The 15770-nt window shown below is 46.8% G+C and overlaps 1 protein-coding gene across 1 annotated transcript in view; it reads left to right on the top strand.

Moving 5' to 3' along the window:
- The first annotated feature begins 417 nt into the window (after positions 1-417).
- The window catches only part of PSTPIP1 (proline-serine-threonine phosphatase interacting protein 1), a 91994-nt gene continuing 76641 nt past the window's right edge, over positions 418-15770 (top strand). The window contains exon 1 of the mRNA XM_036735964.1: positions 418-622. Coding sequence (XP_036591859.1) covers positions 590-622 — 33 coding nt within the window. The 5' untranslated portion in view covers positions 418-589. The remainder of the gene's footprint in view (positions 623-15770) is intronic.

Raw genomic sequence — 15770 nt, 5'->3', positions numbered from 1 at the left:
ACAGGGTATCTGAGAAGCCACATTTCCTGTGTGGGGATGCTCGCCATTGCATAAGAAGCCATAATGTTGGAGGCCCAGGCCTGGGGGCTGGGGCTGGGGGCAGGGGGAGGGAGAGGAGACACCCTCCCTGCGGGTTCCTGCCTTCTTTCCTGCTTTCTGTTTCTGACTGCTTGCCCTCACTTTGACGGGAGGAAGGCTGCCTTTGTTTCTGGGCTGGACTTGAGAGCCATCACTTTGAAAAGAGATCCTGTAGGTGCTGGAGCTCTTCTGCAGGTCCAGCCAAGGGCAGGCCCAGGGTTTACATCACGGAGCAGCTTCTACTTCCTCATTTCAGCAGCTTCTGGACTCCTCACCAAAAAAAAAAAAAAAATCAAAACAGGTTCAGCCCATTTTTTTTAAACTTCAGTCCCCACTGGGTTTCCATCAACAGCTCGGCGAGAAAGAGACTCGGGCAGAAACACACCACAAGTGACTGGAGGGGTGAATCTCTTTCCCCCTTGGCTGGTGAGGCGAGTCAGCAGCCCAACTGGGACCTCTTCAGACTGCTCTGCCCACTCCAGAGAGACCTGGGCAAGAACCTGGCCCCACCATGACCCAGCTGCAGTTCAAAGATGCTTTTTGGGTGAGTGACTGGCTTGCTCTTCCCCCAGATGGGCTGGCTTTTACCTTTCCTCTACCTCCCAAAGTTTTCCAGCTAAATAGATGTCGGTGTGTTTGATAGGGGTTTTTTTAAGTGACAAAATTAAGGAAAAGGGCCCCCTTGGAAATGTCCTTCCCCTCCCCACCCCCAGTTTCCTCTTGCTTCTCCCACAATGAGAGTCCTGTTCATCCCTCTTGGTGAAGAGAGGGCTGCGAGTTCATGAAAGTCTGCCCTGGCCATTTTTTTTTCCTTAAATCTCAAACACTTGGTTCTATTTTCTGTTGCGTTCCTTAGTCTTCAGCTTGCCTCTTGTCTGCATTCAGGGCATCCAGGTGGCATGAGGCTCTCTCTCTCTCTCTTTTTCTTGGACCCGCCCTACCAGTGCTCCCACCTCCCCTTGGTGGGACAGATTATCCAGGGCACCAGGGGCCCTCTGGGCTCTCCAGGCCAGGTGCTGACAGGAGAAAACCCCCTGGTGACTCGCAGACCTTGGCTTCTCTCAGGCTGTTACCAGAGTATGGAGGAAGCCGGCTCAGAGCTGAGATGTCTGTCTGCTAGGCAGCTTCTGGTGTGAATGTGACACATGTTGTAGGTCAGAGAGCCACTTGTGCTCAGAGAAATGATCAGGGCTTTTGCCTGATAGGAAGGAAGGAGACAAGCATAATTAAGCACCTACTATGTGCCAGGCATTTTATAAATATTAACTTATTTGATCCTCACAAGAACCCTGGGAAGGAAGTGCTATGATTATCCCCATTTTATAGTTGAGGGAATAGAGGCAAACCGAGGTTAAGTGACTTGCCCAGGGTCACACAGCTAGTAAGTGTCTGAGGCTGGATTTGAACTCAGGTCTTCCTGGCTGCAGACTCAGCCCTGGGGCTGCCCTTGGTCTGACTGAGGGTTAGTGTGTGGCCTGTTCCACAGGTGGCAGCTGGGGGGAGGATCATAGAATCCAGACCGGGAAGGGACCTTGGTAATCAGCCTTATTTTACAGGAGAGGCAGCGTCTGTAGTGTGTCGGTCTTGGAGTCAGGAAGCCCTGAGTTTGATGATTGTTGGTTTTGTGACCTGAGTCATGACAATCTCTGTTTCTTCATCCCTATCAATGGGATAATAACAGCATTTACCTCATAACACTTAGCACGGAGCCTGGCACACAGCACGCACTTAATAAATGCTGGTTGGCTGACTGAATGAAATCAGACGGTTCTTTCAAGGCTCAAATGAGATCAAGTCAGTAGAGGGCTTTGCAAACCACAAGATTCCGTGTGGGTTTCAGCTCTTGTCGATGTGTTTGGCATCAGCTTGTAGACTGGGAGCTGGAAGACAACCCAGAGGCAATCCATCCAACCCACTCATTTTACAAATGAGACAACTGAGGCACAGAAAAGTGAGGTCGTGTAATGACTAACTGCTGAGATTTTAAGATATAACCCTGGCCTCTGATTCTAAATCCAGTCAACTTTGCACCATATTGTAGGAGCTGAGGAGGAGACACCTTCTCCCCCAAGCCTGGCATTTTCAGGTCCTCTGGTCCATCTGGAACCTGAATGGGAATCACCTCTACAGTATCCTAGGCAAAGGATTGTCTAGCCCCTACCAGAAGATCTCCACTGTTGGGGGACTCACCACCTTATGAGGTGGTGTGTTCTATTTTAGGAAGATCTGTCATTATTAGGAAGTTTTCCCTTGTACTTCAAGTCCACAAGTATTTATTAAGTGCCTACTATGTGCCATCCAGTCAATGAGCATTTGAATGCCTGCTGTATGCCAGTCAGTCAGTCATCAAGCATTTAAGTGCCTACTATGTGCCAGCTAGTCAATAAGCATTTATTAAGTACCTACTGTGTGCAACCCAGTCAATGAGCATTTATTAAGTACCTACTGTGTGCCAGTTAGTCAATAAGCATTTAAGTGCCTACTATACACTAGTTAGTCACTCATCAAAACTTAAGTTCTTATTATGTGCCAGCCAGTCCATAGACATTTATTGAGTGCCTACTATGTACCATCCAGTCACTTATCAAGCATTTGAGTGCTTATGTTCCAGCCAGTCAATAAATATTTTTTAAATGCCTACTATGTGCCATCTAGTCAATAAACATTTAAGTGCCCACTATGCAGCAGTCAGTCACTCATCAATCATTTAAATGCCTACTATGTCTAAGCCAGTCAATAGGCATTTACTAAGCACCTACTATGTACCAGGTACTGAGCTGAATGCTGGGGACAGTCCCTGCCCTCAAGGAGCTCACAGTCTAATGGAGGAGACAACAAGCCAACAGCAACATACAAACTAGCCATAGACAGGATAAGCCAGAGGTGATCCGAGGGGGTCACACCACAGGCAGCCTAACTCTGCTTCCATATAGCATTCACATTTCTGCCCCCTCCCCCACCCCAGGACCATGCAGAGCTGGTCTCTGACATGGTAGCCCTCAATGACCACGCCCTCCCAAACCTTCTCTTCTCCAGTTCAGAACGTGCCGCTTCTTCTGGCCAGTCTTGGTATGGCATGGTTTCTGGGTCTCTCTCACTGTCCCATCCGAACCTCTTCTGACCCTTTCTGGCTTGGCACCCAGAGTGGAGTCCGCTATGCAGGTGTGGTTTGACCAGGGCAGAGGACAATGAGATTATTATCCAGCAGCCCAAGATGACACGGGCTTTGGGGACTGCCGGCTCATGCCGTTGGCTCACCTTGCACCTGTGGTCCACTAGAAATAGGACCCCAGAATCTCAGAGTTGGGTGGGGCCTCAGAAGTCCATTAGCCTAACCTGACCCAAATAAGAATTCCCCTTGATGTCGAATCAGCCAGTGTTCATCCATCCTTTGCTGGGGGGAAGAGGAAGCCCACTCCCTCTGGAGGGAACCCCTCTTACTTTGAATGATTATCATTGCTAGGAAGCTTTCTTTGAGCAGCATCATGGAAGATGATGAGAGAGCACCGGACACTAGTTCTGTGACCTTGCTGAAAGGCTGCACTGTGCCTCAGTTTCCTCATCTGAAAAATGGGGGTGGAGGTGGTGGCTTCAATAGCTTCTAAGGAACCTTGTAAGCCTAGTTCTTGATGCTGACGTCAAGCCTGAGGTACTTACTATAAACACTGATGCCCATGACAGACTTTGTGTTTCTTGAGATGGGACCAGCTGAAGATGCTCCAAATGCTAGCTGAGTTGAGTCCAGGCTGGGCACCTGAAAGACAGCCGCCTGCTAGAGATACGACGGGTGATGATGAAATGAGGAAGAAGATTCAGGGAAGAGGGTTCTGGGAAGAGCCAGGGGCTGCTCTTAATGGCAAAGATGGAGGGTGGGGCAGGTAGTGGTAAGAGCTGAGTAAGCAGGCAGAAATAGCTTCCTGACAGCCCTACAGTATTGGCAACCCCACCCTCCTCAGAGCTCCCGCTGCCTTGTGATTCTCCCTGACCTGTAGCCCCTGCTCTCCTCCATGTTCGCCTCCCCTGCTCCAGGGGCTGTACCTGGGCAGAGCTCACAGTTTCCCCCTCCCCCGTGTGCCCACCTCTGGCTGACAGGTACAACTTAGACTCAGCTCCAGCAGGAGCCTCTGGAGTCATCCCCTGGATGACCCTTCTGCCTGCAGCTTCTGTGCAGGGCAGAGGGGCTCTGAGCCTGGGTGCTAGTCCACTGGGAGACTGGGAATTGGCCTTGGAAGGGCCTTAGACATTCCCCTCGCTGTTAGTACCCCAACCCCACCTTTGTGTTTATTGAGGGCAAACTCCCACGTGTCTTGATTTTCAGAGTTCAGCACCAAGCACCTAGTAAATAAACGCTTGATTTTTTATAGAGGAGGAGACTAAGACCCGCAAGGTTGAGACTTCGGCCCTACAACCTTGGACAAGTCAGTAAGATCCCTCCCAACTCTGAGATTCCATGCGTTAATCTTTGCCTCAGTTTCTCCATCTGGAAATCGGGGAGAACAATAGCATTGCAGCCCATCTCACAAGGTGCTTACGAGTATCAGAAGAGGCACTGATCATGAAAGGACTCTCCAGAAAGACCGCATGAAGTACAGCTCAAACACGAGGCTCTCTTGACATTCTTTGAAGCTGTTCTTTCATTTCCTGGGGCTGTTTGAGATGATCTCGTGCAACAATACTAGCAATAGTGATGGTGCCTCAAGCCTTACAACCTCGATTATCTGGAAGGGAGGATGCCGAGGCAGAGCCAGCACTAGATCTGCCCCACACTGGACGACTTTGGTTCAGTCTCTGAAGCTTCCTCAGTTTCACCATCTGTAGTACCAGGGGGTTGAGCTAGATGGCCCCTGAGGTCCCTTCCGGTCCCAGATCATGACCCCACGTCATTTATGTTGCTGCCACACCTGTTAGGGAGAGATACGGATGATAGCAGCCCAGATTGCACTTGAATGAAAACTTTTGGCGCTTATAAGAGAACCCCTGAACTCTCATTCAGCATTTATTGACTCTTCCTTTACACACAGTTCTATTTTTTTTGTTTTTCCTTTCTTTTATTTTGCTCCTACTTAATAGTATTTTATTTTTTGTAATTACCTGTAAAGAGAATTTTCCACATTCACTTTTATAAGATTCTGTATTCCAATTTTTTTTCTCCCTCCCTCCCTCTTCTCCCTGTCCCCAAGATGGCATGCAATCTGATATAGGCTACACGTGTACAATCATAGTAAGCATGTTTCCACATTACTCATGTTGTAAAAGAAGAATCAGGACAAAAGGGAAAAACCGCAAGAAAGGAAAAAGAAGAGAGAGAAAATAGTCTGCTTCGATCTGCATTCAGACTCCATAGTTCTTTCTCCGGATGTGGATGGCATTTTCCATCATGAGTCTTTTGGAATTGTCTTAGATCTTTATTGCAGAACAGAGCTAAAGCCGTCAAAGTCGGTCATCGCACAACGTGGCTGTTACACACAGTTCTAATGACTGGATCATCTGGCTGCTGAACTCATAAAAGAAACATGTTATACGCTAGAATAGACCCTTAGAATCTCAGAATTAGGAAGGAATCTCAGAGGTCATCTAGTTTAGTACATCTCTGAAACAGGACTCCCCCTCCACATGAAAGGGCTACAGACAAGTGTGTTCACACATTGATATCACTGGATAATGGCATCTGATTTCCAGCTGATGGCAAAGGAGAAGATAGAAAAACTAAAGAAAGCCGGTACAAGGTGTTAGTTCCATTTTACAGATGAGAAGCCCAAAGTAGGGTGGATTGCCTGTGAACATACAGCCGTGGAAGCTGGGTCTTGAGCCTAGGTTTTCTGACTCTCAGGTCTGGGGTTCATTCGTTGGCAGGCACTGACTGCCATCCTGCATACTCCCTTTCATCCCTTTGTCCCTCCGACAAAAGGGACTTTGTTTCCCAATTGGTCAGTCCTACCAGAATTTTCAAGGAAAGAAGAAGAAACTCTGGCTTTGGAGACCCTCATCACCCCTTCCCATTTTCCCTGCCTCATAACATCTCTTATCTTGGGAGGCGGCCTGGTGGAACAGGCCTTGTAATCAAGGAGACCCAGGTTTGAATCCTACCACTGATGCCTCTTAGTTGCATGACCCTGGGCAAGTCACTTAATGTCTAACTAACAGCCTCGGTTCCCTTATCTGTAAAGTGAACATGATAAGAATTAAGTTCATCATACCACAAAGACTTCTTCCCTGTAGAAGATCAGGGCATGTGGGGGAAGCGGGAGTCATCTACCGGAACTGAAGCCAAGCTGATAAACCCAAGACACGCCTCTTTTCACTTTCTTAGGGTCATAGAATGAATGGATATATTCATTTACTATAGGATCATAGATCTACAGTGGAGATGATAGGGGCATTCGAGGCCATCTAGTCCAATTCCTTCATTTTACAGATAATTTAGAGGCCCAAAGGGAGAGAAAGGTAATAAGTGGGATTCGAACTTGGGGTCTCAGCCTTCAAGTCCAGGGTTCTTTCTTTTTGTGGTGGTGGTTGTTGTTGTTAATCGGTGTTCTTTCTATGGCACCATCTACCTATTTGGCATAAGGCTTGGTCTCGGTGCTGGAGACACAAAGATGAAATGACCAGGGAGCTCATAATCTACCAAAAGGCATGGAAGCAGCCAAGGGGAGATTGAGGCAGAGGGCTTGGACAGAAAGAGAGCACATTCAGCTGAGGGAGAATCAAGGGAGGACTCATGAGAAGATTCCGAAAGGCTGAGCACAGACTTCAAGTATTCGAAGACTAGAGAGAATCCAGCAAACAGCTGAGCTGGGATATACAGTGCCTGAAAGAGGGAGCATGAAATCAGCTGGAGACAGATTGGAGAGAGCCTTCAACACTGGGCTAACAAGCTTGCATTTTATCTTAGAGGCTATAGGGAGATAAGAAAAGTTTTGAACAGGAAAATGACCTGTGGCTTAGGAAGATTATTTTGTCAGGGACTGGGTTATTTGTGGAGAAAATGGAAACAGAGAGATCAGGCTTTATGACAAGCAAGAGGGACAAGGACCGGGGCAGTGGATAGAAAGAGATGGATGGGAGAGGTGGGTTGGTTTTGGTCCAGTCTTGTAATTTAATCAGTTATAGGGAGCTCCAGCGTAGACACTTCCTCTACTGATGAAGGTTGGTCCCTGTTCTGCAGCTTTTAAGTCTGAATTGTTGCTGAGAGGTGACGTTCCCAGGTCAGTGACCAAGCAAATGTGTGGCGGATGTGGGATTAGAACCCGGGTTTTCTTGCCTCCGAAGGTGGCCTGTTATCTGCTTTCTGTGGGAGAAGATGGGAGGTAAACTGACAGAATCAGGTCACTGGTTGCCTGTTGGAAGGGAAGTTGGGAATCACAGTCATAGAATGTCTGAGATGGAAGAGAATTAGGAAGCCAGCTCTGGGGCAAGCCAATGTCTGGCCAATGTCAATGAAGCTTTGCAGTAAAGTCTGAAGACATTTGTCCTTTAAATTCCTAAAAATGCCTACCACTAATGGCACCAAAGAACTTTTCAGTTACATTCCACAAAGATCCATGATATTGTCAGAGGAAGAGTGGGGAAAAGCCTAGATTCAGGGTCAATAGATATGGGTTTGAATCCTACCTCTGGAGTCTTCCGGTCTGAACTTCATTGTTATCTTCTGTAAAATGGGTCTGATATTACTTATACCATCTACCTCGTGGGACAAGTTGTGGGGAAAGTACTTTGTAAAACTCAGTTTATAAATCTGTAAAGAAATTCCTAAAAGCACAGGAGTTTTACAAGTCTTCATCTTCTTCTTCTTCTTCTTCTTCTTCTTCTTCTTCTTCTTCTTCTTCTTCTTCTTCTTCTTCTTCTTCTTCTTCTTCTTCTTCTTCTTCTTCTTCTTCTTCTTCTTCTTCTTCTTCTTCTTCTTCTTCTTCTTCTTCTTCTTCTTCTTCTTCTTCTTCTTCTTCTTCTTCTTCTTCTTCTTCTTCTTCTTCTTCATTTCCTTCCTTTCACTGATGCAATTCCCAGTCTCTGCATCCAACAGTGGAAGGCTTCCATAGCTAAGTTGGGTTCTTAGATAGTACCACATGGCCCGCTGATGGCTCCTGCTCAACGGAAGCTGTGTAGGACCCTGAAAAGTGGAGATGGGGAGCTTGGGCTCAAATCCTGCCATTAGTACTTCTTACCTCTCTGATCTTAGGCAAGTAGGTCATCTCTCTGGGCTTGAGATTCTCATGTGTAAAATGGGCTGGTTCTGATTCCGGAGGTCTGATGAGAAAGCCTGCTCCTGATGGGGAGGTGAGGGGCTCAGGATGCAGAATGAGACATGTGTTTTCAGACATGGCTATTGTGGAGATTATACATTTATGTTATAACTGTTTTGTTTTTCTTTTCTTTTTCCAACATGGGGGAGGGGGACATGGAAAGAAGAGAAAACACATTTTTGTTCATTGAAAAAATAAAAATACAGTGGCTAGACTAGATGGCCTTGGTGGTCCTCCCCAGGAATCAGTTTGTGTGATCTTTTCCAGTGTGTTAGCAATGCCTAGAATTTGTGCTGGGTAGGGCAGAGGGGAGTTTTAGGGGGAGAGGAACTGTGTATGGTGAGCACAGGGCCAGGCTTGGGGTGAGAAGGATTTGGGTTCAAATCTTACCTCTGACGTTTACTACCTATGTGATCTCTGGGTCTCAGTTTCCTCACTTGTAAAGTTAGGGGATTGGATCACATGACCCTAATTTCTTCCAGCTCTAACTCTATGACTCTATGAACCTCTCTGTGCCTCAGAAAACATTCTAAAGTTATAAATTAAAGGCAAGTTGAAACTTGAGCAATTCTGTGTTTGGGATTCTCTCCCCCTGCCCCCCCCTTTATTCCTGGATATTTTTTTTTATCAGGGCTTAGGTGGTGAATACCAGAGGATGACAGAATATGGAATGTTGGAACTGGACAGGACCTTAGAACCCAGAACCCAGAATATCCAAGGTGGAAGGGACCTTAGAAAGAGAATGTCAGAGCTGAGAGGGACCTTAGAGCAGGGGATGTCAGAGCTGGGAGGGGCCTTAGAATAGGGAATGTCAGAGCTGGGAGGGACCTTAGAACAGGGAATGGCAGGGCTGGGAGGGGCCTTAGAGCAGGGAATGTCAGAACTAGGAGGGGCCTTAGAACAGGAATGTCAGAGCTGGGAGGGGCCTTAGAACAGGAATGTCAAAGCTGAGAGGGGCCTTAGAGCAGGGAATGTCAGAGCTGGGAGGGGCCTTAGAATAAGGAATGTCAGAGCTGGGAGGGGCCTTAGAATAAGGAATGTCAGAGCTGGGAGGGGCCTTAGAGCAGGGAATGTCAGAACTGAGTAGGGTCCCAAGATCCCAAAAGCAATCAGAGACACTTTGGCTCCCCCAGACAGCACACCAGACCTTTCTGGCACCCTTTCATCGGCTTCATAGAACCCTGGGGTTACACAGAGCCTAGACTGAGAAATGCTTCTGTGATCTAATGAAGACTAGGCCATGAGTCAAAAGCCTTCAGTCCTAACCCTGGCTCTGCCATAAATAACTCAACCTGTCTGATCTCAAGTTCTTCACCAAGTGATGAAAGGTTCGAATTAAGTGTTCTGAATTAAGCGTTCTTATATTGGAAGAAAGCTTAGAGATCATTTAATTCACCTTCTCCATTGTATAGATGTACAAACTGAGGTACTCCAGAGAGGGGAAGTAATTCACCCGAGGATAAGCCCTGGGTCAAGGTCAGGGACAGGAAGAAGCCCCAGGTCTCCTCCTAGAACAAGGTTCCCTCCTCCCACCCCCGACTGCAATCATAAGTTAACTTGGAGCTTAGGATTGCCAACCAACCTTTTCCCATTAGCCCAGAAACATGGTTAGAATCACCAGACTAGATAATTCATTCATTCATTTGCTCCTCCATTTATTAAATACTTATTATATTAAATGTGCTGTGATCACACCCTGGTAAGTCATCTTGGCAGACAGGCTAACCCAAGTTGAAAGTAACCAACAGGCCTCAAACCCATTGGTGAGACAGGGGGGACATCTACTCCAAATACGTGAAGACTTGGGCAGATGAGAACAATTTCTTCCAATGGCCACGAAGGTGGCTGAAACAGGTGCCATGGGGTGCTTAGAAATTGGTCAGACGTCAAAGATGCCAAGGTCACCCACTGCATCCTGGGCCATCACCAGTTGTCCTGACTTTTGTCTTGTCACTGGACTTAGATGACTCTGGAAGAGAGAGTGAAGCTGAGGACCCTGTGTCACTTAAATCAAGTTCAAAGGCAAGTAGAGACATCACTGTGTGATATCATTGGGCTTCTTTGAAAACGAAGGACCAACAACAACTTACTTCTTGCCTCTCTCCCAAACCAGTGGCTCATATGTGATCTTTTGCAGATGGGGATCCACAGGCCCAGAGGCACAAGCTCACTTGCTGGCCAAACTCTAGGTTTTCAAGATGTTTTTGTGGCTGCTAGACCTTCAACAACCTCCTTCCCTCTCTACCTGTTTGATTCCTCCCCATACTTGAAAGCCTAACTCAAATGCCACCACCTCCAGGAAGTCATCTTTGATCCACCTTGTTAGTACCAACATTCTTGCTGAGCCTTCACTTCACTCTCTGTTTGGCACTGCTTTACTGTATCTATCATATAATACTGAGTATCACAACCATCTGTGCTTGTGTCATACTCCCAATTAGACTGTAAGCTCCATGAGGGCATGTCTTATTTAAATTTTGTATCTCTACCCTGGGTTAGGTAAAGGACACAATATATGTTAGTAAAATTGAATTGCGTCATCTCTAATATAGTACTTATAAAGCTACAGACTCACCTTCATATGATGCAAGCACCCTTCCACCCCACCCTCACCCCCCACTTCCCTGGACCCCAGTCCAATTTTCCTTCTATTTCCTCAGCTTGTGGCAACCTCCCTGTGGCACTGTTTGGATTAGGGTCCAGCTGTAGAAGAGTCCGGGGTAGGGCCCTGAAGGGACCCCTTCCTAAACATCTCTCTTTCTACAGCATTTCAGGGCTCATAAAGGCCTTCCCTTGCAACAGACAGATGAGGTAACCATTTTACATATGATGAAATTGAGGCTGTGACAGGTAAAGAGACTTACTATCACATAGGTTATAGAACCTGGACCTTCTCAATTGAAGCCTATTCTTTCCACTAGAGGAAGAGGCTTTACTTCCCCCTCTTCTCCCCAAGCTATTCCATTCTAAGCTGGAAGTAGAGCAAGATGCCCCCAGAGAAGTACAGACCCAGCCAAAGACTACCCTAGCAGGTATCAGCACCATGGCCAGAGATAGGGACAGAGCCAGTAATAGCTGGCTTGCTCTGTCCCACGGCTATGGAAAGTGATGAGGCTGACACAATACAATTGCATCTTCCTGCCACTTTGGACATGCCGGGGTGGCATGGAATTGGAACTTTTAAGGGGGAGAAAGAGCAGTTCCTACTCCAACTAGTTCATTAGATTGGCCTAGAGTTGAAGAGCCTTTGGTCAGATTCAATTGTTTCTAGAGAGAGAGAGAGCTTTAAATCCAGGTAAACTGGAAGCACAGAATTTGAGAGCTGGAAGTGAGCTCAGCAGTCACGTAGGCCAGCCTACAGCTGAAAGGAATCCCCACCACAACACACAGTGGTCACCCGGCCTGTGCTAGAAGAACTCCAGGGAGGTGGAACCCAACCCCCCACAAGGCAGCCGACTCCATTTGGGAACAGTTTGAACGCTTAAGAAGCTTTTTCCTGACATCAGGCTTAAATTTGCCTTTTGACCTTCTTTCCAATATTCCTGTGGTTGCCCTTTGGGGGCAACAGAACAAATCTCATTAATCTTTCACATACCAGTCCTTCAAATATTTAAACACAGCTCTGCTGTCCCCACTGAGGTTTCTGTTCTGCAGATGAAACTTCCCTAGTTCCTTTAAATAATCTTCCTATGATATGATCCCAAGGTGCTTCATAATCTTGCTTGCCCTCCTTGGGGTACTTGCCAGTATATCAGTGACCTTCTTAAATCATGGAGAACTGAACTGAATGCAGCCCTCAAGATGAGGGCTCAGTGAGGGCCCAGCACAGGGAGACCATTTCTTCCCTTTTCCTGGAAGCCATAGCCTCTTAATGAAGCCCAAGATCTCATTAGCCTCGTTGGTAGCCACACCGCACCACTGACTCACTCATTGAGTCTACAGTACAGCTGTATTGTTGGTGATCCCCAGGGGACTTGTCTGATGGCACTAAGTTTCTGAATCTTTTCCCTGGTGTAGTGACCCACAGCTCTGTGATCAGAGGACCTGGCGGCATAGGTCTGAACCCTCCCTCCTCCAGGTGTCTGTGTTAGGGAGGCTGAGCTTGGCACCTGCCCCTTGGCTAAGGGGAGGAGACTGAGGATGGTATCAACTTTCTAGTACTGGTGAGTCTGTAATGATAAGGGCTTTCTGAGAGAGTCTGGGCTGTATCTCTGACATAACAATTGTCTGAGAGTCTTCCCCATCAACTTCAGGGCATGGTAGAGGTGTTTAGTCACTGGAGAGAACCTCTATCCCCTTCTCTGGGGAGGCAAGTGAATCCCAAATGAATGCTAGAGGCATGTGGGGCAGAAGACACCATCCTCTGGTGGGGTCCGTGAGGGAGCTGGACATATCAGCCTTGAGAGAATCATGGTACATTAAACAAAGTCTTAGATATGAAAGGTGACATTTTTTTGGACTGGACCAGTGATTTCATTGGCATAGGCTGAATTCAGTTCCCAAGGAGGAAACTCAGTCTACCAAGGCGGTATTTGCTCTACAACTAAGAATGTTACTTGTGGGGCTGAGAGGAGAAATGGATGCCCCAATGCCACATAGTGGGCATATTGTTAGAGGCAGGATATGAACCCAGGTCTATACCATGCTGACTCCTTCTATACCACGCCTTTTTGATTAAGTGGCATAGCCAAGACTTGAATCTAAGTCTTTTGGCTCCCACAACCATTGTTCTTTCCATCATACCAGAAATAGAAGAGCTTAGAAGGTCTCCTTAGGTGAAGGTCCATTCACCATTCAAAATCCATCCCTCCCACTCTGTCTTCTTACTTCTTAGAAATCTCTGCTCACTAGTCACAGACTTACACACGTACACACACAGACACACACACACACACACACAGAGTACTTTGCATTCTAGGAATCTGAACCTTTCACAGTAGAGGCTATGATAGCTTAACACAGAGTAGGCACTTTAAAAATGCCTATTGACCGACTGACTACGATAGATAAGTAAGTACAGAACATTCACAAAATAAGTCCAAAGTGTTCTGAATAACTCACTTTCCTCTCATGTTAAAAGTAAATTTGCCCAGTCTTGATAATATGAAGTATGTGCAGACAGGGATAATAATGCCCACTTCGTTTCCTAGTACACAAGGAATAGAAATACATTCCTAAAATCCAACCTCACAGGGATTATCAATACTTTAGAAATATAAACCAGTGATACACTAGTTAAGTCAAGCCAAGTCAACAAGCATTTATTAGGCACCTACTATATGCCAGGCACTGTGCTAAGCCCTGGGGATATAAAGACCAAAAAATCAGCCCCTGCCCTCAAGGAGCTCCCAGTCTAATGGAGGAAACAATATGCAGGCAACTAACTTAGGGAAGGCCCCAGAAGTAAGGGGTTTAAGAAAGGCTTTTTGTGGAAGGTGGGATTTCAGCGGAGGCTTGAAGGAAGCCAGGTGAAGCCAGGAGGCAGAGATGAGGGGGAGCATTCCAGGCAGGGGGACAGCCATAGAGAATGCTGGGTGCTGAGAGATGGAGTGTTTTACCAGTGGAATAGCCAAGAGGCCAAGGTCACTGGATCACAGAATACAGGGTGGGTTGTAAAGGGTAAGAAGACTAGAAAGATACTGTTCAGCTCTGCTGGTTGCCCAGTCCTCATCTGTCTTTCCTGGTCTCTGAAAGGCAAAGTATCCTACTTGGGAAGTTACCAAAAACCCTGCAGGTACAACCCTGTCCAGAATGACAAGGGAGAAGGAGCCTTTAGAAATGGTGCCATTTTATACTCTGGGAGGTTAAAGGGAGAGGACATCCTTTTAGTATCCTGGTAAAACCTTGGCACCTCTAGACTATCCCCAGCATGAGGCTGCACCCAGGGATTGGTAGAGCCACATGTGTGCTCATGGTTGATGGATCAGTCATGTAACTCTCTGGACCTGCTGCTTTGCGGGACTTTTTATGGCCCAAGTTTCCCAGTTGAGTGTCACATATGGCCTCGGATCAACATATTGTTGGGCAACAGGATGTCAGCCCCAGGGACCTGCCTGAAGAGGAACTTGGTGGTTAGAGCCCGAGTTGGTTTGCTGGTTTTTTTTTTCATGTTCAGGAAGATCACCCCAGGAAATAGGGGCCAGACCCTGTGCCAATCAGAGAGCACCCTGGGGCTTCTGAGGCCAAGGGAAGGAAGTGGAGTCCAATTTGTGGGGTTCCCCCATGTGGTCAGGTTGCAGGCAAGTCCTTAGATACATCTGTGAATGGGAGAAGGGAAAAAGAGAAGATGCCAGGCTTGTCCTGAATGCCTGTCTTTTTAAAGCCCTTTCCCTGACTCCTCCAGGGGTAGGAAGGGCATAGCTATTATTATTCCAACTTGACAAATGAAGAAACTTCATCCTAGAGACTTTAAATGGCTTGTTTATGGTATGCTGCAGAGTTCTGCCCAAACAATTATTAGGCACCTATCACGAACAGCTCATTCTGAGCTTAGTGCTGGGGAAACGTAGATGAAAAGTAACAATGCCTGCCTCGTGGCCTCAGCACGAATCTCTTCTTCTGCAGGACGACTCTCCCATTCCCCTAGTGCCAGCCAGTGCCTTCTCTCCTCAAGTCACCTTCCACCCCCGTACCTTCTTATTCTCTGGGTCTGCCTGCAAGTACCCCATCACTTTCATGTTTTCTCCCCCATTAGAATGTGAGCGGCTTGATTATTTTTGCTTTTCCTAGTGTGGCCGGTGGCTTGGACTCTCCCTCACCCTTAATATTTGTGTCTCCAGTGCTTACTTAGCACAACAGTGTCGTACATATAGTAAGTGCTTAATAAATTAAATAAAATAAATAAAATATAAAATAAAATAAAAATATAAAATAAAATAAAAAAATAAAATAAAATAAAAATTCTTGCTTGATTTTAACAGGTAGAGAGGAGCATGTTCCAGATATGAGGGATGGCCTGTGTCGATGAATGGACATAGGAGAGGACAAGATCTGGGAACCAGAAATAGCTAGAATGTACTGGAGCTTGTTTAAGGGATAATTGTGAGTTAAGGCTGGAAACATAGGTTGGAAATGGGTTGTGAGAGGCCTTTGATGTTGGGCTAAGGAGTTTGTATTTATCCCCTGGGAGCCACTGGAGATGCTTGAGTAGGGGAGTTGTGAGATTAGTCCTGAGCCCTGAAAAGATGATTTGGCATCTAAATGAAGGACAAACTGGAGAGACTGGAGGCAGAAACCCTGTTATATGAGGATTAGGAGGGGAGCTCTGACTAGGATCCAGATCTCCTGTCTCTGTGTCTTTCTTCAGCACCATCCCCTGTGCCTGGAATGGACTCTCTCCAAAACCTCAATTTGGCTGTTGGCATTCCTTCCTTCCTTCCTTCTTTCTTTCCAGGCCCAAATCAGATGCTAACTCTGTGAAGCCTTCTCTGATGCCTTCACTCCAGTTTGGCC

Source organism: Trichosurus vulpecula, chromosome 8, assembly GCF_011100635.1.
Source record: "Trichosurus vulpecula isolate mTriVul1 chromosome 8, mTriVul1.pri, whole genome shotgun sequence".
NCBI lineage: Eukaryota > Metazoa > Chordata > Mammalia > Diprotodontia > Phalangeridae > Trichosurus > Trichosurus vulpecula.
This window is presented reverse-complemented; position numbering and strand designations above follow the sequence as displayed.